The sequence below is a fragment of the Apiospora kogelbergensis genome (assembly GCF_038363985.1).
Source record: "Apiospora kogelbergensis strain CBS 113332 chromosome Unknown utg000002l_segment0_segment0, whole genome shotgun sequence".
In the NCBI taxonomy this organism is placed as follows: Eukaryota; Fungi; Ascomycota; class Sordariomycetes; order Amphisphaeriales; family Apiosporaceae; genus Apiospora; species Apiospora kogelbergensis.
Genome location: NW_027117419.1, coordinates 3,008,843 through 3,030,213, shown reverse-complemented (window position 1 = coordinate 3,030,213; position 21,371 = coordinate 3,008,843). Strand labels below are relative to the sequence as shown.

At 53.9% G+C, this 21,371-nt stretch overlaps 6 protein-coding genes across 6 annotated transcripts; 3 read left to right on the top strand and 3 right to left on the bottom strand.

The window, feature by feature from the left end:
- Positions 1–376: 376 nt before the first annotated feature.
- Positions 377–3,315, bottom strand: PG998_003869 (uncharacterized protein; the record flags this gene model as incomplete). The annotated part of the gene is made up of 4 exons (XM_066870687.1): positions 377–2,807; positions 2,866–2,951; positions 3,029–3,121; positions 3,277–3,315. 4 exons carry the CDS (start codon positions 3,313–3,315, stop codon positions 377–379), a joined length of 2,649 nt encoding a protein of 882 aa, XP_066734437.1.
- A 1,039-nt stretch (positions 3,316–4,354) lies between these two features.
- On the top strand, positions 4,355–5,708 carry PG998_003868 (Serine/threonine-protein kinase csk1; the record flags this gene model as incomplete). Its single annotated transcript, XM_066870686.1, has 4 exons — positions 4,355–4,422; positions 4,495–4,591; positions 4,644–5,624; positions 5,676–5,708. The coding sequence occupies 4 exons, from the start codon at positions 4,355–4,357 to the stop codon at positions 5,706–5,708; spliced, it is 1,179 nt and encodes a 392-aa protein (XP_066734436.1).
- A 1,043-nt stretch (positions 5,709–6,751) lies between these two features.
- PG998_003867 (uncharacterized protein) lies at positions 6,752–7,039 on the top strand (the record flags this gene model as incomplete). Its single annotated transcript, XM_066870685.1, has 1 exon — positions 6,752–7,039. One exon carries the CDS (start codon positions 6,752–6,754, stop codon positions 7,037–7,039), a length of 288 nt encoding a protein of 95 aa, XP_066734435.1.
- Positions 7,040–8,655: 1,616 nt separating this feature from the next.
- PG998_003866 (uncharacterized protein) lies at positions 8,656–11,640 on the top strand (the record flags this gene model as incomplete). The annotated part of the gene is made up of 4 exons (XM_066870684.1): positions 8,656–9,286; positions 9,365–10,191; positions 10,395–11,066; positions 11,137–11,640. The coding sequence occupies 4 exons, from the start codon at positions 8,656–8,658 to the stop codon at positions 11,638–11,640; spliced, it is 2,634 nt and encodes an 877-aa protein (XP_066734434.1).
- A 1,442-nt stretch (positions 11,641–13,082) lies between these two features.
- On the bottom strand, positions 13,083–14,710 carry PG998_003865 (uncharacterized protein; the record flags this gene model as incomplete). Its single annotated transcript, XM_066870683.1, is given in 4 exon segments — positions 13,083–13,652; positions 13,706–14,140; positions 14,199–14,585; positions 14,603–14,710. The coding sequence occupies 4 exon segments, from the start codon at positions 14,708–14,710 to the stop codon at positions 13,083–13,085; spliced, it is 1,500 nt and encodes a 499-aa protein (XP_066734433.1).
- A 1,953-nt stretch (positions 14,711–16,663) lies between these two features.
- On the bottom strand, positions 16,664–19,204 carry PG998_003864 (choline dehydrogenase; the record flags this gene model as incomplete). The annotated part of the gene is made up of 7 exons (XM_066870682.1): positions 16,664–17,451; positions 17,520–17,652; positions 17,717–18,058; positions 18,117–18,164; positions 18,228–18,568; positions 18,652–19,079; positions 19,140–19,204. 7 exons carry the CDS (start codon positions 19,202–19,204, stop codon positions 16,664–16,666), a joined length of 2,145 nt encoding a protein of 714 aa, XP_066734432.1.
- Positions 19,205–21,371: the final 2,167 nt, after the last annotated feature.

The following is a 21,371-nucleotide window of genomic DNA, read 5'->3' as shown; positions in this document are numbered from 1 at the left end:
GTGGATGGATGACTGCAGTTGGCAAATGGCTGGAGGCATACTGGAGCGTCATTCACTTAAGCTGACAGAATCTCTATGATTGGATAAAAGAGGCTCAAGCAGGTTTTTGTAGCTGTCCAACACAATGAGATTCCTGGCTTGGATGCAATTCCCTATACTACGTACGCTAACTCTCCCTCGTCGATGAATGGACATAGAAAAGAACTTGAAAACAAATGAACAAGAAAATAGATCTTAATGCGATCTCTCCCCTGTATGTTCAGAGGTATGTACAACTCCCACTCATCTCCCATTTTTTGCAAGAAGCCAGCCCATAAATTTCATGGTAACACGCACTAGCCGAGATCATTTCCCATCCTGAGTCTTGTGACCTCGCTCATTGGCCGAGCGACTCGTACTTGCCACTGACGAGCTTCCGTACTGCTGGGACATCGAACCACCGCTCCCCGGAAGTTGAAGTAGACTCTCCAACGTCGGCGAATGGGTCGTCGTCGTTTAGCTCGGCTTCCTTGCCCTTGCTCTCCTCCAGCCTGGACACGGTGATGTCCGCAACATCCTGAGTTGAGGCGGCTTCCGAGACGAACTCCCATCGAGCCTCCACTGTGCCCGGCTGAGGCTCGATGCCGCCTTCGCCAACGATGCGGGCGACCAATTTCTGCCAATCCTGGGACGCGCCCAGTGTGACGTCACCGAGACGCCAATAAACCAAGTGTTTATCCTTCAAATGTATACCCGAGGGCTTGGTTTGGGCACCTGAGGCTTTACCCTCGTAGGTGGCATATATAACCACGTTGTGGAGCGTGATAGTATCGTTGGACTTAAACTTGAAGGCCGGGTTGAGCTTGTACTGAAGGAGCAGTCCAAGCTTATCGCCTTGGGGCTTCCAAGCCTGACTGACAATCAACGGCACGTGGTCAAGAGGAGGATTTGCTTCCTCGACATGTAAGCGGTAAGAGAAGCCAACTGTAGGTTGACTAGGTCGTAGGTGTGAAAGATCGAGCGTGAAGTGATCCGGTTGGTCGGGCGCTGTGTTTGTGACAAAGATGCGGTTTGGACCAATCGACTCTAAGGCAGGGAAATTGTTTATCCGAATCGTTTGATGCGCTTGATTGGTCAGTCTCGGGGGGCACGGTTTGCTGGCATCGAGACTGCACTTACTTGGTGGGCTCACAGACTCCTCTGGGTTGTAGGAGAACGCGATCTCTCCGCTGATCTTAGCAGATTTGATGTTACCACGTTCGAACGTGGCGGAAACGGTTTCCATGAAGGACGAACAGAGTCCAGGCTCATAGAGGTCAGGATGTTTGAAGTGAGCATGATTCCCCAATGAGTTCGAGGACCGGATAGATTGCGTGTCGGACGTTCCGGTAACGCTGGGCTCCGAGACCAAGGCCGACGTCGTAGGGGGCTTCGAGAGCACAGATGGGAGACTCGGCGTAGGCGGGAAAGGATTACTAGCCGAGGACCCCTCGGAAACAGGTGCGGGTACGTATATGGTGTTTCTAACATCCCTGCGGCCGCGAATTGTACCCGTCTTGCGCGCTGGCACTCCCAAGGCAGAAAGCGAATTTGTAAACTTGGAAAGAGCAGCTTGCCGCTCCTCCGGATCCTCCTCTGCAACAGGCTCTTTTTGGATGCTCAACTTGAAGGCTGGCTCGTTCTCGTCCCCAGCAGCTTCCTTCTCGGCTTCTGATATCGGATCATGTCGCATGGCTGGTATGGTGAAGCCTTCTTCGTCCTTCTCGGGCTCCTTTTGCGCTGGCGGGGGGCCTGGCGGAGGAGCGACGTCGCCCACATCCGTTGCCGCGCCTGCGTTCGTGCCGTTCATATGGGACGGCTCTAGCTGATCGGATTTCCTCTCAGCTGTGGCATCACCGCCCACGCCATTCGTACCTTCGTGGCTAGCCTTGCCGTTCGTCTCGGGTGCCTTAGTCGACTCATCTATCATGTCGGGGCGCTCGGCGAGAGAGGAAAGCCTGTTATGAGCCTCGTGCAAGTTGCTCGATGATGCTCTTGGTGATACGCCGTGGCTGCTTTTCGCTCTCGAAAATGGCCCCTTCGGAGGGGAGAGTTGCCCGAAGCCGCCGTGGATACTCTGCCGCCTCCTACCCAGCATGGTACCAATGCGACTACGGAGCTTGTTCTCACTCCCTTTCTCTTCCTTTGGACCCGAGTGAACACTTCTAGAATCTTCGGGGTTCGAGGGACAGGCGGCACAGGCGGCGGGGGGCACGGGGGAGGACGCTGTAGCACCAACAGTGGACGCTTGCCGCGAAGTGGTCAGTCGCTTCTCTAGTTTCGGTCGGCCGGATGTAGTTTTCGCAACGAATGTTTGAATTTCGTTGGCGGTATTGAAGTCCAGCAAGCTGTTGAGGACCGACTCGGCTTCGGACTGTTTTTGCTGTGCCTGCTCCCCCTCGTAAGTGCCGTACTGGGTCAAGACGTCACGTAACTGGTTCAGACGCGTCTCGTCGAGAGCCTGGAGCGATTCGAAGATGAACGGGGCCTGCGACTCCCACTGGTTGTTGGCGGATTCGAGCTTGGAAGCAGCCTGATCCACCTTGGCAGCGCTGGCCTTGCCGGCTTTCTTAGCAACCGACTCTGACTTCTTTTGCGCATCGTCTAGTTCTTTTGCCATGTTCTGCAGGTTGCCCTGTATTGTTGTCATGCTCTGCATCTCCTTCTTGGCGTGGAAGTTGCGCAGTGGCGCCTCGACGTCCTTTTCGATTTTCGCGGCGAATAGATGATGGGACATGGCGATGGCTTCGGTCGAGAGTAGGATCTTGTCCCATTGTGCTTGAAAAGTGCTACACCAACATGTCAGCCAAAGACAGGTTTGCGCCGGGAAGTGGTTGGCATGCATACCCTAGCTCGGACTGCGCGTTGGGAACCCTGAATTGTGTGAGTTTTCGCATGGCTTGAACATATTGCTCCTCTACTCTGCGGCGTTCCTGTAAGGGGGTATCGTTCAGTCTTGTCTCTGGGCTGCAGCAGATTGCTCTGGGTGCATAGGTGTGCTCGATCGTACCTGTAACCAGTCGGCAATCTCGATGTTGACTTTGGCTATGCGCTTCACGCGGTCGTTGAGAGCCTGTACGGCCTGGGTAGGCTGGAGGTTCGCCTGTTGTCATCGTGATTACGGTCGGTCAGCAAAATTTGTTTGCGATGGTTTGTCGTAGCAGCACCGCAGCATTGGCATGAACCTGGTCGGCGCGGTGATGCAGTCGGGACGAATGGAGTGATGGGCAAGACTGGACGAAGCGATGCGCGACTTACCAGCATGGCCGGGTATTCTACTCTCATGGAGTCATCCATTGCGACGGTAGGTGGTAACTCGGCAGCAGAGTAGTCATGTAAACACAAGACGGACGGCTACGTAGCAGAGGGTGCGAAGAAAGGCATGGAGTTGCGCAATGGGAAATGCGCGGTGGGAAGCGAGGTTGAGAAGGCAGAATGCGATGGTTGATTCATGGAACAATCAGGAGTGTCGGATGCTTGTTGTGACATCCCAGGCGTGAATTGAATTGACAACAAGTGTGACGCTGTTTCTGCTCGGCGACGATGGGAATTAGATGGAGCTGGCATCATCCCCCGGGGCCGCTGTTCCCACTTTTGGCTTGGGTGCTACTGTAGCAGTCCTGCAGTCCTGCAGTCCTGTACCTCTTTTGCTTGCTCCAGGTTGCAGGGGCTACTATTATTGGCACTGAACCGACGACACTCGGCCAAATCTAATCTAACACTCTCCCAGCTGTGACGCCAATGTTTACCTTGCTGAAATTTGAACTGAAGCGTGTCATCTCAATTGCCATGACGGGCGGACAGCGTTCTCGTTGCATTCAAGATTCTCATTGGCAAACCACCGGCCTGATCGAAAAAAGCTTAGGCCCGACACCACTGCTCCCCAATCGGTAACGGGCCTCTCCAAGATGATCCAAATGAAGCAAGGATGGAGCCGAGGCTGACATCGAAACTGCACCACCACTTTTAGCGTGGATGGGTAGGGCGCCCAATTCATGCAATGCTCAATGCTGCACGAACTTGCGGTCACCAAGTTGCAGTCAACCTCTCGCTCCATCCATCGCGGTCTTGTGAAACGCATAGCAGACGGGATAGATGTGGGACAGACAATAGTTTCCCATTGACGTGCAGCAATTAATCACTGCCAAATGCTCCTTTCGTCTGATGTGCGGGTACCTCCCTCTCCTGGCCGTCACGGGTCCAACCCCGGAAACTTAGATATTATTAGAGGTGCATGCTGGCTAGGTGGCCAATTTGACGCCTCAGGTTTGTAGGGAAATAAGGTGATTGATCCGCCATCCATCGACAAACCTGGAAATTGAAATATCGGCTGGTCATGTCGTCCGAGCACGACTGGCGCAGTGCCGTATCCTCATTGGATCGCTATGAAAATATCCAGAAAATGTAAGCCTGCACTCACTCCCGTGATGCTTCAGAATTAGCGTAGCATAAGAGATCACTCACCCCGCACCGTAGAAAAGCCGCGATCGAGGCATCAGACCCTGCGAGCCAGTCTGCCCAGAAAGAAGCTTTCTCGAAAGAAAATGAAGCCTACAAGAATTCGGCCTCGATAGTAAGTACATCAACCGGCCGTCCTCCGACTGAATGAACTAATTCTCCCACAGGGCGATTACAATGCAATCTGCTGTGTTTCTCCAACTCAGCAGCAACCTCCGTCCTCACCACCATTCCACCAGGACTTGGGCGAACAAGATGAGGCTGCTACGTCGCCGGGAATCAGCATCGGGTCGTACCACGGCTGCCACCATGTGGCCGGTGGAGTGACTGCCGAAGTGTACAGGGCCCAGGCCCGAGCGCTCAAGGTAATCACCGAAACGAGAGACATCGCGCCGCACGACCCTTTCCGCGAGGCCAAAATCCTGGCCTCGCTGACCAGCAAGGGCAGCAGCAGCAACATCATCCCGCTGCTAGAGACCTTTCGAGACCAGGAGCAGCGGTTCGTGCTGGTCTTTCCCTACATGCCGCTGTCCCTCGAGTCCCTCCTGGCCCGCCGCGAACCAGTCACCCGAGCGCAGACGCGGAGAATCTTTGGAGATATTTTCGCCGCCCTCAAGGATCTGCATGCTAGAGACATCGTCCATCGCGACATCAAGCCCTCGGCCGTGCTGCTTGAGTCGCCCGACGGGCCCGCGTACCTGTCCGACTTCGGCACTGCCTGGCATCCAGCGATGTCTGTCGCGACGGAACCGGCCGACGGCAAGATCCTGGACATCGGCACGGGACCATACCGGGCGCCCGAGGTTCTCTTTGGCGACAAGGCCTACGGGCCGCCCGTCGACATGTGGGGTGCGGGCGCCATGCTGGCCGAGTGCTGTCGCGAGCCGCCGCGAACACTTTTCGAGTCCCGCGCCGCGCACGAGGACGGAAACCAGCTCGGCCTCATTCTCAGCATCTTCCAGACCATAGGCAGCCCGACGCGCGAGTCTTGGCCCGAGGCCGCCCACTTCAGGACGCCCCCGTTCGAGATGTACCGCGCCTTCGATGTCCGCGAGTGGCCAGAGATCCTGCCCGAGGTCGAGTCCCCCTACCGCGATCTGGTCTCCTCGCTGGTGAAGTATGACAGCAGCAGAGCCAGTGCCTCGGAAGTACGTTCGTCCCTTCCCCAAAATACCCGGCCGATGACTGACTTGTCCCAGGCCTTGGATATCCTCACAACAAAGTGCCATTGATCAAGGCGAGATCATCTCATCGTATCTCCAGTGAGTAACTCAACCTCGTTTCTTGCGTATCACAATGTATCTCCGATGCGCATTTGGCCTATATGGGGAGCGGCTAGCGAAGCGTTGGGCGGAGTGCCTCATGGGCCGATCAGTCAAACTATAAGAGTGCCCACCCAGGAGTTGGGGTATGGGGTCCAGAAACCAGTGGTTCATCCCATGTTATCAAGGGGTCATTAGATCATTATAGCAACCCCAAGATAGAATCCGTCCTACTAAGGTAGCGATCTGGCTCCATAGATGTTTTTCGTTATACACGTGCTCACTCAGCGAGTCTCCAATCCATAATTGGGCCAAAAACAAGACCTTCTATTTAGGCAATAGACAGAAAAGGGGTTACCGCAAAGTTGTGAATTTCTCCAGAGACTCTTTGGAACATATACCCGTTATCCTTGTGGAATTCTTTTTCAAACTTTCCGAGTGCATTAGTACTACTTTCTTTTTTTTTTTTTTTGCTGCCCAACTAGTGCTTGACAGCGGCAAAGCGTAAACTATGGCTTTTCGTAGCAAATGCCTTTTGAGTTATCTCTGCTATCACATTCATTTTCATCACTCCATTATTTACCAGTCGCGAAACCCCTTCCATTCGGGCCTTGTTCAATGGAACGCCTACCCAAATCACTACCTACAAATTTGCTTTCACATTCAACTCAACAAAAGCAGCAACAGCACTTCAACCACCCTAATGGATATTCGACCTCCTCTGCATGCCGGTGACGCATGGCCTTTCAAGCATGACTCACCCTTCAAACCGAACAAGTTAAAATCTTCCTTTAATGCCCAGCAAATTCCTTAGCAACAAGATGTGGAATCGTGCAAACTTGACGCAGTATGCCAATGACTGTGCCTTCGTCGCAATCCATACCAAGGGAAAACGTAACGAGCCCCCAACGAAGTGTGGACTGACTTTTCTTCCCAGTTTACCCGTTGAACCATATCCTGTAATTCGTGGATGTTCTGTCAAGCAGTTAAAAAACAAGTTCGAAGGCTTAGAGATGAAGTTCGTCGCGCTGGTCGAATTTGAGCCCCAAACTACCATATGGTATATACTGTCCCGCTCGCCCTTGATACTAAAATTCTTGGATGGCTGGGTTCAGGGCCAGGCCCTAGCCCGAGAGAAGATCGACATAGGAGTAGGACTGCCCAATACCCTCGAGACCAGGTACCCGTCCCTCCTTACATGTGTCCACAGCTTGGGTAGCTATACCGGCTGGTCGTGGCAATATGGAGAGAACGTGGCAGTGGACGCCACGTTCTCGCTGATGATTCTGCTCATCATTTAAAAAGCGTGCTGTGAGGGTACGGAGCTTCAAATCGATTTCCAACCCAAACCACGTACACAGCGGCTAGTATTTGTCGATAAGGAGGGTAGGCAGATTATGCGCAACTCAATAACCTGCCAGTGACAATAGTTGAAGTTGTCGTCGGCTTCAGAGGAAACAATGATGTAGATGACAAGATGAACCATCGCACTTGTTAAAATCGTTCCGCATTTGATTGGTATGCATACAAGCCCGCACCCCTGAATTCAGGGGCAGACGTGTTGCTGACTAATATCGTCGACCTCAGCCTCACGTCTCGACTCAAACCTAACAACTGACCACTGTTCCCCTTGACGGAGACCCTGACCTCGACGAGAAGTTGCGGTTAGCTCGATTCTCTTGGCGTCTGGACAGGGGGGTTACGGGCCACTTTAAAATGCAACAATGCCAACCTTAGCCCCTTTTGCTCTAGTCGTCGCAGGGTCAGGGGCAACTTCGATGCAAGTCCAGAAAGTGTAACAACGCCCCGATGCTACAGATATCTCCCTGGTCAGGGATACTGATAGGGTACATGAGTCAAACAACGCATTCATCAATATCCTTGAGAGATTCCGGCGAGGCACATCAGTCGTATCAGTGTCGACTCATGTGCATCAGTTCGGTTGATTGCCCCCTGATACCCGTGATGGGCCTGAAGTAATCGCCTCATGGGCTGTGCCGTGAATGTTTCTTTCTTTCTTTTGCTTGTTTTTTCTTTGGTGCCAAGAGCTTGAAATCGTTTTGCACAAGGCAGTCTTCACTTTGGATGAACCCTCAGTCGATTAAGCTCCCATCTTGTCGAACCCTCAGCGTTGCACGAAACTCTCCACACGGGGTCTAAGCTTGGTCTTTGCAAGTTGACGTACTATCGCCCCAGTGAAGTTCCCCAGCCCATAATCTGGGGTCATTCTATCAGTGGCCAGCTGGTGTTGCGAGGCAACGTGCATCATTCTCTCGTCGGCACCTATGTCCAGCTATTTCTGGTTGCTTAGGTAATTATCATTGTCCCATCAATTATTAGTAGAGGACATCCTAATCTCCCTGGAGAGAGCACAAGCGGGCAGCGTTATCGAATAGCTCACCGTCGGCATCTACTGGATTAGTATATCAAAAACCGCGCGGGACAGACCATGACCGAAATAACGCAGGTGTATCCCGAGATTCCCCCGTTTTCCAGCGCGAACATGCTTCTCGTCAGCGCCTAGCCCATTTGGTACCCGACGAATTGGCGAAAGCTGTTCCGGACCATCCGCTCTTTTCGTTTCCTCGGTCAACGACCCCACGAGATGGGTTTATTGACATTACCGCACGCTGTTTCGCCAATGCTGTCAACAAGGCCAGCTGGTTTCTGTCAAAGAAGATCGGCAAACCGACCAACTTCGAGTCAGTCGGCTACTACGGGCCAAGTGAGGAGACGAGAGCACCGCGAGCGAAGCCATTGTGTCTAACTAGTACCAGATGACCTGCGCTACCTCATATTCATGCTGTCGGCGATTAAAGTAGGGTACAAAGTACGTGTTGCACATTTTTATCCTCCTTCATGTTCCCTCCCGCTCAGGGAGCTGAACCCTTTCCATATTCTGAGAATTTGAGGTTAGATGGTGTTCACGTCGCCTCGGAACAACCTCGATGGGCACCTGAGCATTCTAGAGGAGACGGACTGTAACGTCATGCTGCTAGCCAGCGGTGTTCAGGCCCAGGTCGAGCCTATCCTGGCTAAGCGGCCCATGCGCACAATCACCGTCCCAGACCTCGGAACGTTCCTCGACGGGTCGCCCGTCGAGCCGTACCCGTACACGAAGACGTTCGAGGAGGCACGCCACGATCCGTGCGTGGTATTGCATACGACGGGCTCGACCGGGGCCCCCAAGCCCGTGGTTTGGAAGAATGGTATGCTGAGTACCTACGAGGCCTGGCGCACCGTTCCAGCCGTGGACGGATACGTGCCACCTCAGGAGGTATACCAAACGGCCCGTCGAGTTTACACCTCTTTGCCGATGTTCCACACCAGCGGGCTAAATGCAGCAGTCATTTGGGCCCTCTGCCTGGGGGTGACGTTGGTGTTTGGTGCCGCCCATGTGGTTCCCAATGCGGACTACGTCGACGAAGTCCACCGCTTTGCGGACGTTGAAGGATCCATGAACGAACCATCCATATACGAGGATCTTTGTGCACAGCCCAAGATGCGAGTTCACATGAGGCATCTCTACTATGTGGTTTCAAGCGGAGGTGAGCTTTCGCTACTTCCACACGTTGGGTTATCACTATTCATGCTGATGCGTTTAACTTTAGCTCCTCTATCACGAGCTACTGGCGACCAGATTTCCAAGTACTCGCGCGTAATTGGGAACCTCGGCGCTACGGAGACTGCCTGCCTGGCTCATCTTTGTCCTGCAATGGCTGACTGGCAGTACTTTTACTGGCACCCGAGTCACTCCGGTATTGAAATGCGCGAGGATACGACTGGCTTCCATGAGCTTGTAATTTTGCGTGACAGAAAGCTCGAGCCCTTCCAGGGAGTGTTCTACGCCTATCCAGAGTTGGAGGAATGGCCCATGAATGATCTATACGACCGTCACCCTACCAAGCCGTTCCTCTGGCGATACCGCGGCCGCAAAGACCACGTCATCGTCTTCAGCAACGGGGAGAAGCTTGTCCCCGTCCTCATGGAAGTCGCCCTGACTAGCAGCCCACTGGTGAAAGGGGCTATGGTAGTAGGCCACGGACGGTTTCAGCCGATGGCTTTGCTGGAGCTGGCCAGCCAATATCGGCCGGTCACCAAGTACGAACGGCATAATGTGATACAAGATCTTTCGTCATTCATCGACGAGGCGAATACATATGCCCCTGCAAATGCGCAGCTCGACCATCGCCATATCCTCTTTATGGACCCGTCCCGTCCGATCCACTATCTCGGCCAGGGGAATATTCAACGCCACGCTACGTACGATCTCTATCAGGATGACATCGCCGCGGCCTACGATTCCATCGAAAAGGGAGGTAATGAGCATCGAAGGATCTTCAAATCGATAGATGACTGTGTTGCTTGGCTCAAGAGACAGCTGGCCGGGATTTATGGAAGGGAGGTAGAGGCTGATGACGACCTCTTCAAGGCCGGTGTTGACTCTCTACATGTAATGAGGTTATCACGGGAGATAGGGCACATCCTCCCATCAGTCATCTATCGACATCCTACTCTTCGTCTGCTTGCATCCTTCTTGGTCAATCAGGAACCGGGGGATGACGTTGATCAGCCCGATTTCCCTGACGCAATGGGGAAATGGAGTCCTTATTACGATTATACACTGCTGGCCTACCCCAACGAGACCGCCAAGAGACGAAAAGGACCAAGCACAATGAATCAGTTCATATCGAGGAGATGCATGTCGTGCTGACGGGCAGCACTGGCTCGCTTGGGTCTTACCTTCTAGATACGTTGTACCACTCGCCCGATGTCTCGAGCATCGTGTGCCTGAACCGCGGAGCGGATGCTGCATTTCGCCAACAGAAAAAGGCTGAAAGTCGGGGGCTCACGTCCGAATGGGACGAAGCCCGGGTCCTCTTCATGCAAGCCGACATGTCCGCCCCGGATCTAGGACTTGCACCGGTGGTTTACGAGAGGCTACAGAACGAGACGACGCACATGATCCACAGCCAATGGCCCGTCAACTTCAATTGGACCGTCACTTCCTTTCAGCCGCACATCTGCGGCGTGCGTAACCTGGTGAACCTCTGCCTATCTTCGAAACACGACCCCTTTCTCCTGTTCATCTCCAGTGTCTCAGCTGTCGGAGCATGGCCGGTCCTCGAACCAGTGCCAGAAGCCCCCATCCGGGATCTGGCATACGCGACCATGGGGTACGGCCAGGCAAAGCTGGTGTCAGAGAAGATACTTGAGCGGGCCGTTGCGGTTTCGGGCCTCCGGGCGGCGGTCTGTCGGATCGGAGTCGTGGCAGGGCCGGTGGAGAGACCCGAAGGTCTATGGAATCGACACGAGTACATACCAGCGGTACGCACACGCCTTTGATTTCTCCTCCTTAGGATGACTTACTACTACGGCAGCAGCTAACATAGAACAGCTGATCAACTCATCTGCTTATATCGGCCTATTACCCGAGAACTTCCCAGGCCGCGACTCGGTCGATTGGCTTCCCGTCGACAAGGTGGCCCCCATACTACTTGAGATACTAGATTCGCTCACCAAAAGCTCGCCAACAACCCAGAGTAATGACTTGTCGTTGCTAGTTTTCCACGTCCAGAATCCCCACCATGTCGTCTGGGTTAGTATCGTCGAGTACATATGCAACAATGTCGCTCTGCCCAAAGCCACGTTCGACGCGTGGCTGCAGCAGCTGGAGGATAGCAGCCGGGAATCTCTTCCTGATGTAGAGAAGAACCCGGCGGCGAAGCTGACCGAGTTCTATAAGAGCATAGCCGGACGGAAAAGCCAGCCGCGGCTGGAAACGGCAAATGCAGAAGGCGCGAGCAAGACGCTACGGACAACGGGCCCGGTAAACACCAGTTGGATTGCGCATTGGATGAGGCAATGGGGATTGGCAGAAGGCGAGTTGACAGTCAAGTGAAAGCAACGAGGCCAAGGCAGTGATGGAATGACTAGGAAGCAGTTTGGGTTGATGGGAAACGTCCTTCATATAGTGCCCACAGTCGTTCTTCATGCGCGGGACTTTTGAACATGCAGCGTACTTTTTGGACATGCTGTACGAAAGTACCATACATGATATCCTATGCACTGTACTTTTGGGTCGAAAGTACCGTGCATGGAAGCTGCTTGAGTAACACCGGCCCGACCAATCATCGGGACGGACGAGACCTCGGGAGGGGCCCGTGGTGGTGATTTCGTCGGCGGCGCATGGTACTTTTCGACAAGCGCCGACTTTTGACTTGGGCCCAAAACAATGGATTTTTTTAAATCGGCTTTATTATACGACTCACGCATAAGACATGGCAGGCTCCAAGATGCAGTGCCGCCATTCGTGCAGATAACACATGATCCCGCCGAACCGCCGAACCTTACGTTATACGGCCGTATATCAACACTGCACTGGGGCACAGGTCGAGAGACCCTACTCTTATGACACAGCTTCAAGCTCTCGGATGTTGGTTTCTAAACGTGAAATAACAAATCAATTCCATAACTCGTCATTGGATTTATTTGTCTCGCTAGCATATGTTAATTACGATTACTACGATGGAATAGTCCAGGAAATAGCAATAATCAAACTCCAGCGCCCTCTCCACATCAGTCTCGTTACTTCGAAGCCAGCTTGGTGCCAGCGTTCGATCCATGCAAGCCTCTCCACCGCAATGCACCAACCCGACTTCTAGGAAACGGGATCTATGTAGAGCTGCATGTCACCGCAGTTCGAGTAATACCCGGGGCTCGGGATGGCGTAGATGTGCAGGCCGGAGGCACCGTTGCCGTCGCCCGTGTTGTACTGCTTGTTGCAGAAAGAGAGGTATCCGTTGGCCGCGTTGCCGTTCTTCCTGAGCAGCACGGTGAGCGTGCCGTCCGTGTTGCGGCTGCTTTCAAACCAGGGATTGCCGACAGTCTTGTCGTGACTCCACCACAGCAGAGAGGGGCTACCCTGCAGGTAGTAGTATGCGTCGTTGGTGACCGAGTAAAGGTAGTTGTCGGCCGTAACAATGAAGGTCTCACGCTTGTTTGTGAAGTAGGCGTTGTCGGTCATGTGCGTGGCGGGGTCCGACAGCGCGTATGACGCGCCCGGGTTGGCGGGCGGGCTCAGGCGGAGGTAGCCGATGGTCCCGGTTGGCGCGCTCGGGGCCACGAGGATGGTCGTGGTCGAGGTGACTACTGCTGTAGAAGTGGATGTGCTGGTGGCGACCGTGACGGTGACCTGTACGAAGCCAGACGTGACAGTCCCAGTTGCCGTCGTCAACGCTGTCGAGGTTGTCGTGACCGGTTTAGCAACCAGAGAGCAGGCAGAGGAAACAACATCGGCTAGTATCATGTTAGCTTGGTAACTATAAAACAAGTTATTAGTTGTTACTCACCGGCGACGTTGGCAAGGGCGCTGGGAACTGAATCTCGGCGGCCAAGCGCAGTTGTAGTTGCTGAAGTGGTGGTGATCTCTGCCGGCTCAGTGACAACATCAGGGGCCTTGATGATATCAACAAAAGTCCCATCATCATTCTTGGCATTGGGTGCAAGTGTCTCGTTGCGGCGCTTCAGACTGTGGTCATCGTTGCATGGCGTAGGGGTGGCTGCAGGGAGATCTCGTTTGCGAATTGATGTGATAGCAACCAGCTGGGTCGAAGTGACGACGGTAGTTGCCTGCGGAGCTATGGTCGAAGTGGAAGTGCCGGCAGCAACTGTGACAGTCGTACTCGCGGTGGCGGTGGTGACTGGGGTTGTGTAGCCCAACAGGGAGGAGCAGTACGGCTGCAGCGTGGCGGATTGGATGGCAGAAGTGGCCGAGGCGACATTGCAAGGGATAGCCGGCTTGCCAGGGTTGGTCCCGTTGACAAACGTGAAGCTGTATGCGATGGTGTACTTATCATTACCACGGTATTGACCAGTGTTCTTGGCATAGCTGTTATCCCAGGCCATAGTGTACTGAATAAGAGCTGGTTAGCAGACGAACTAGTAGCCGGAGATGCCAAACTGACCATGGAGCAGTACTGCCCCTCGGGAACACCATTCTTGAGAAGCATGTAGGTGTTGAAGAACTGGCAGGTCTTGGGGTTGGTGCCATCCGAGGGAGGATGGGCGAGGTTGTACGCGCTCTGCGCTGAACAGGCCGCAGCACAGAGACCAGCATCGAAGGGACCGCTAGTGAAGACCTTGGGCTGTATGTAGGTGTCGGCTCCGGAACAGTCCAGAGGCGCGTTGATGGCAGCATTGCCGAGGAACGTGGGACCTGAGTAGCCATCCTGGGGCGCAATGCTCTTGCTCACGTAGCCGTTGGAGCCAGCAATGACGACCTGGAACTTGTTGCGCCATTGTCCAGCATTCTTGCTGTTGTCTTTGCTCACAGGTCCGCCCCAAAAGACACACTTGATGTTAGTGGTAGAGGCAGGATTTGCGCAGGCATCGGCAGGCTCCTATACAATCGTTAGGTCATCCATAATTGGGGACGAGTGTTCAAGTTGTAGTACGTACTACAGTAGGGTCTCGCTCAAAGTAGATGTTGATAGCGGAGCAGCCTGAGATGGCATCGCACTTGGAGGCACAAAGCGCGGTATCGTAAGACTGGAGAGTGGTGTAGCCCATGTACCCGTAGGCGCTGCTAGATGCAGCTATATTCGAGAAGGCCTGGGTGTATCCGGAAGGCACCGGAGCGGCAGAGGCCTGGGATGCAAAAGCGGCGTAGCTCAGGAAGGCGCTGGCCGTATCCGGCGAGGGGACGGGACCAGCACCCACGGGCTGCGTCTGGCAGGGCGAACGCTTGATGTTGACAATACTACGGCGCTTGGGCGCATTGTCCAAGTCTGCCGTAACCGCGGCTGCAGCAGAGGCTGCAGCAGCGTCCCCGTCGTAGGGCACAACCTGAGAGCCCCTCCCACGGGTGCGCTCGTTGGGGTTGGCTTAGGCACCGAGTCCCAGGCGTTCCAATCGATGTCCTGGGCGCGAGCGACTGCTGCGAGAGCAAAAGCGATGACAGTAGACTTCATGATGCCGAGATTGTTGAGAGTGGACGAGGAGGAGTGCGGACTGTTGGCGAGTGGTGATCGATGGATTTGATGGGTGTCATGTTTGAATTTATACACGTTGGTGTATTGACACTTTCCCAAGACCCTGAATCAGCCCAGGGAGTGGTTTCATTTCCACCGGCCAGACCATCAAAGCTGTGCTGCGCTGGCGAGTAGTAGCTGAGCTCGTAGTGCTGATTGCAAGCTGAGGAAATCGTGGCCATGTCACGCCTCCAACTATCTCGAGGAGCGTAAATGTGTTGTCGTAGGTCTGGACGCGTCTGGACCGACAGCGGGGACGACTTCGATGTCGTTTCGAGGAAACGTGATTCCAGGCCCGGACTCGAGTCCGTCCCCGGATGTAGGTACTAAGGAGTATTGTGAATCTGCATCGTATGATGATTGAGTGGCGCATAAGCCGCAGCTAACCTGTTAGTGCCTGGATAGCCATTGTTTTTTGTTTTTTTTCCTTTTTCAGTTCAATGCCAAGTAAACCATCAACCCATTAGGCCTAGCCGCAACGGCCCAGATAGAAGGGGGCTTGCAGACGGGAGGCAGCCCTAGCTGAGCAAGCCTGAAAAGGAAGCGTGGTTGATTTGGTGCCTGAAATGCAGATCAGCCAGCCCAATACGTCCAGCCCGTAACCGAGGCTGGCAGACAGTGAGAACTGGGCTCAAACGTGTGCCGACATGCACCTTTCCAAGGCGCAGCTACCATACGAGCGTCAGCCCAACAGTGCATTCTGTAGCAGTAGTTGCTGTTTCTTTTTTCATGAACCGTTTCCTGCATGGAAGCCACCGCTAGTGGTCTGCATTTAAGCTATGCCATTCTGTCGACGGCTGACCCGTCCTAGTACCTCTAGCAGGGTGATGGCCTTTGTGGTCGAGGCTCTATCTGAAGCCCCTCGAGGACTATCGAACTTTAACACAGACACTCTCCAGGGAGTGGTGGCGGTGACCATAGAAGTCGCTGGCTGGGTTTGTGGCGTCCGTAAGCAGCTTATTATCACAGCTTTCAGGAGGTCCATGGCTCTCTCGAGAAGCTGAACTGCACGTTCCACCCCCCAAAACGATTGGATTTCAACGAATGAGAGCGTATGCAAATCGGAACCACTCTGCGTCAGCTGCTTTGCAGGTGACCAGTAAGAATTTGGAATCCCGGTCAGATGGTTCCTAGTTTAGGGGTGGTATTGGAAGTCTGGCCTCCCCAACGGCGTCCTTAGGAGATGAGGACGCTGGGCTATCGCAAAGTATGTCTCGAGGCCATTGTGTGTAGCGGGGGCCTCAATTCAATGCTAGTATTGTCTTGTTGTGTGTAACACTGAATAACGAAGCGGTGAAATACTACAGTATTTCTCATATGCAAGACATCAGTGGAGTATGCGTGACGTGATCCAACGAAAAGGAGAAGAAAGCTGGAAATAATTTTTGGGGTCTCTAGTAAGAGTATAGACTACCTGGTATATGAATTTTGTGGCTGCTGACCCTGTCGCGCTGCTGTGTGATATCGCCTTAAGTTCGAGGCCTAGCCCGGGAGCTGCACCACCGACTTCCTGACTATACACAACCGATTAAAATAAGTCGAGAGATGTGTATCTCGTACTACAAGAATAGCCCAAAGATTGAGTCACATGGCACCGGATCTAACGCCTTCTCTCGTGTAGGACTGATCCGGTTCTCGGAGTATGCCAACAGAGTTGTGTAAACCCCCTAATAGGACTTATTATGTCTATTATGAAGCAAAGCGTATTTTGGGTGTATTTTGATATCATTTCCAATTTGAATCATGCCGGGAAGACGAGCCACTTCAAAGTTGACACAAGCGAAGGAAAGGTGCCTCGTTAAATGCAGCGAGTATTGTATTAAAAGATGGATATCTATATATCTGCTTTTTATATTAACAACATATTACACACACACTCCTGACCGATCCAGCCTATCCAGAGAGACCTTCTAGGACGACATCGGCCGCTTTTTCGGACATCATGTAGATAGAGAGGACGGGGAAAGTGCCGACGATCTTGGGGAAGGCCGAGGCATCCACAACGCGAAGGCCGTCGATGCCACGAACCCGGAACTTGCTGTCGAGAACGGCCATGGGATCGCCGTCAGCGCCCATGGGACACGAGCACGAAGCATGGTGGCCCCAGACCTCCTCGCCGATCCACTCGCGCAGCTTGGCGTCGTCGTCGGTGACTTCCCGGGGCGGCCAGACCTGCGTGAAGGTGCTGCCGTCGAGGGGGTCGATCTCATCGATGGCCCTGACCGCCCAGCGCATGCCCTCGATGATGGCCTGGAGGTCCTTGTTGGCGTCCTCGGCGGTGGAGCCCTCGAACAGGTTGTGGAACGTGATCTTCGGGGTGTCGCGCGGGTTCGCGCTCGTCAGGTTGACGGTGCCCGCGTTGTTGCGCGTGTGCGCCTTGAGCACGAGCCAGGTCCAGTGGTTTTTGTTGGTCGTCGTCAGGATGTGCGTCGAGTAGCCTGGGAAGTACCCCTGGAAGATGGCAGGGAGACCGCCCACCCAGATGTCGTGCTCGCCTTCGGCCACCGAGGTGGTCATGAAGTAGCCCACGGCCAGGCCGCCGGTGGTGTAGGGACCCTTCAAAGCACCGAAGTTGTTTAAGTACTGCTTGTAGCACTCGTCGCCTTCGGCCAAGTAGCTGCACTTCTCCACCAGCTTGAAATCGCTGTCGACCTCGGCTGTGACTCCAAGTTCGTAGCGGTCTGTAGGTCAAAGCAGCGTTAGCAAGGCTGAAGAACACATCAGCGCACGGTATGAGGGCTTTGCCTGCCTTGAAGATTAGTCCCAACGCCAGGCAGGTTCTTGATGACGGGGATGTTGAACCTCTCCAGCTCATCGACGGGGCCTACACCAGAGAGCTTGAGGATCTGAGGAGTATTGAAGGTGCCTGCAGATATAATGACCTAGGGAGACATCTGCATTAGCACTTCCAGAATACAGTAGTTGTCAGAGTTGTGAGAGACTCACCTCACGGCTTGCGGTGACGGACCCAGGGATTCCGCCATCCTCGGTCAGGCTGGCACGTGGGTCCGCTCTGTACAGGCTTTCCCCAAAGAGGTAGTCGACTCCGGTCGCCTTGGGTTTGTCGCCTGTAGTATCGAAGTTGACCTTGGTCACCAACGTGTTGGTGGCAATGTCGAGCTTGTACTTCTTGGAGCCATCGGGATTCTGGGCGGTGGCAACATTATAGACCAGGTCACGGGGCGAAGAGCGCTCATAGCTGGGCGCACCCATCGACAGGGGCATCTGAACCAACATCGGCGTGCTGTCGCGAGTTGGAGAGTTGTTGTTCATATCGTGAAGAAGGAGCTGGTAAGCAGTTAGATGTCATCTGATCAGTCGTGCCTTACTGAAAAGCGTCACTTACCGAGACGAGTCCGTCGACCATGCCCGTGATGTAGTCGATGGGCAGAAGCTGTAAAACCGACAGGTCAGTCATGCGTCAAGGCTTACGGGCAGCCAGCTAGCTGATTCTTACCTTATTGACAAGCCCTCCGGCCAACGACCCAGTTAACTTCCGCAAAATGGCCAGAGGTCCTTTCAACTCTATACCAGCAGTCGCAGCTGCCCCAAGAACAATTGATAGGATTTTCAAGTCTTGGGCGACAAGAGACAAGGGCGTAACTGCCGTCTTCAGCCAGCCACTATAGCCATGAGCATCCGGGTCGCTTGGGAACGACTGCTCGTTTCTCTCGAGCTTCTTGTAATATCCTCTCATCTTTTCAGCATCCCAGCTGTCGTCGCCAGTAAGCTCTTTGATACGGTTCCAATCTCCATTGGTAGGAAGAATGGAAATAAGAGCGTTGTGCTGAGAGCACCCTGCAGAAGTATGGATAAGCGTCTCTTCGTCTTTCTAGTATAGTCTGCCCGGAAGGTAAGGAGGATGAAAGGACTCCACTGACCACCGACACCACCCACACGAGGGTAGTAGTTGCCCAGCATCTCGGCGTCTTCAGGCGGGTTCAGACCACTGTATAGACTGCCATCTTTGTTGCGGTAGGTGAGCTTTCTGTCCTTCTTGGTCATCTTCTCGTCCTCGTAGTGATGGGTGTAGTATGCCCAGGTGAGCTCAGACCGCTCCGACGACCAGATGCTCATGGCGGGAATCTTGACCTCGCGGAGATTGCCATGGTCGCCGCCTGCGTCAATGAGAAGCACGCTGTGCCCGGCCATGGCCAAGCGCGCGGCAAGAGGAGAGCCTCCAGGCCCGGCACCAACCACAATGTACTCATATGTCTTGTTGGCCGGCGGGACGGCCTCCAGCTGAGGTCCCAGTGTCACATAGCGAGCCTGCTCCGGATATCGAGGGTATGTGAAGTGAATGTCTTCCCTGCGACCAGAATAGTCAGTTTAAGTGGCAGCTACCGGGTGCGAAGGGGTGAGTGCTCACTTGTGAGCAGCAACCGCGAGCGATGCCCCTGCGCAAAGAAGCGCGCCAGGAACCGTAAACTTCATCTTGGAAGGCAAAACAAAAACAACGAGTGAGTGTGTCAGCCCCAATGACAAGAGAATGGCAGTATAGGTCGTGACTGTTCAAGTCAACGCCGGGGTGAAAAGAGTGAATGGGTAGCGAGGGAAAACAACTAAGACGCCGAGACGTATTCTAGCACGGCAATGGCTTATGAGGGTGATGATGCCATGTGTATGGAAGACGATGTCTGCTATGTGGAACCAGCGAGAGACTGGCCGGGGTGTTTCTCCGGGTGTTGGGGCTGGACTGCAAATGACGATCGACTTCATTAACGACACATTTGAGGATGGAATGGGGGACACATAGGCGGGATCCAACTTCGTGCATGCAGGAAGTTGAATTTAGTATAGCTGGACGAGGCGCCTCGGGTCTCCTTGCACGTTGGGAACGATTGTCTTCTGGAATACGCAGCTATACCCTGCCCCCCTGGCTGTACCCCTGGATCCCCTGCCTATACCCCTGAACTCCCCACATGGCGCAGTGATAGCAGGATTGTTTTTTGTATGGGGGCGTTTCGGTCACGAATGCTCCTCACTTTGACTTTCGGCCAGTGCGACCGTTACAACCCTTCGGAACGACCCGTGTTGGTATGTGCTGGCGTGTGTAGTGGGTGGACGATCTGGTGCAAAGCGCTGGTGGTTGTTGCAACGCTACCATCCCTGCGGCGGCGGACGAACAGACGGTGTCGGATCCGAAGTGGCTTTTGGAGGTTTAAAGCAACGACAGACCGGCTATCATTCTCCCATTCGGATGCCAGACATTCTACTTCCCTTTGCAACTGCGTGGTCCGCAGTCATGATTCAAACGCCATGGCTGACAAGGGCCTTCTTCAGATTGCCCTTCATTCGGCCAGGCTCCCCGGTTGACGAATTGCAGGGCATCGGGAACCTCCCGTACCTGCCGCGGCCCCTGGCCAATCTGCAGAAGCCATCACGCCGCAATCAATTCCCACTCACCCTCCCCAGATGCAGATTTCTCCGCCATATCGCCCTTGGTATCCAATCTGAGCCCATGTTTGTGCTGACAGGCGGGTCTGACTGTTCAAGGGTTATACTGATGTCCTGCAACCTACCCAATACGGATCGAGCCGCTCGACTTGTGTACTTGCTGACGCAAATTCGTATTTTCGCTCTTATCTGGACCTTGGTGGCCACGTTTCCCGGCAAACAAGCAATTTCCTTGTTGCTGCTCTCATACCTCGCATATGGTTGGCCCTGAAGCTAAAGGGGTAATAATGCCACGATCATGAAGGGTCTTCAAGCGGGTTTCGCACAGACAATGCTGATCTAGGTGATCCGCAAGCAAGCCCGAGGCTCTCTCGGCCGAGTGACGGACGACCATTGCTGGTAGGAGGGTGGATTCGATAGCCGTTCAATCCAGATCCGTCATTTCGTAAATCTCGCACCAAGCGCCATTGTCGCCGTCTTCCCCCATCCCGCTCTAGCCGGATCTCCTCCCAATCTCCATGATTGCATGCGTCTACACGTAATGTATATCGGGAGCATTTCCACTCCGGGACCCGTGGCATCACTTCTCCCCTGCGTGCATGAGTGGGCTTGACTAACGTCAAACTTCCAAGCCTGGTGCCTCGCCTGAAGGCCTTGGATCGATCAACAACGACAGCACTAACGGCGTCGACGGCGCCACACCACCGATATACTATGTCCCAGATGCAATCCCTGTCGACGCGTGCGCCAAGCCTGTACTCTCCACCCACCCAAGCTGCTCAATTTACGTAGTTAGGGTATTCGTCCGAGTGAAGCCACCCGAGACCAATGATGTCTCTACACGAACTGTGGGCCGTCACTGGGCATGAATCCATCGTAATGAGAGCCCCATACTGAACGAGATTCATGAATGCCAAGTCCTATAAGGTGTAGGAGATGGGGTCTCGCCTCTCACCGTGATATCCCCCGGCAGTCCAACATCTGCGATCAACTCTGGTTTTCCTCGGTTCATAATAAGGGGTCTTCCGTCATAGTTGCCCTGACTTCCCTTGGAGGGCTGTACGTGGATTGGGTATTTCCCTTGTTTCTTGTCACTGGTGTTCTTTGCTCCTACTCTCGTTCCGGTTGCGAGTTCAACCGTCGTGTACCCGACCCGTTGATCATATTCTCGAGGCAAGCTACGACATCATGAGATCTTTTGCTG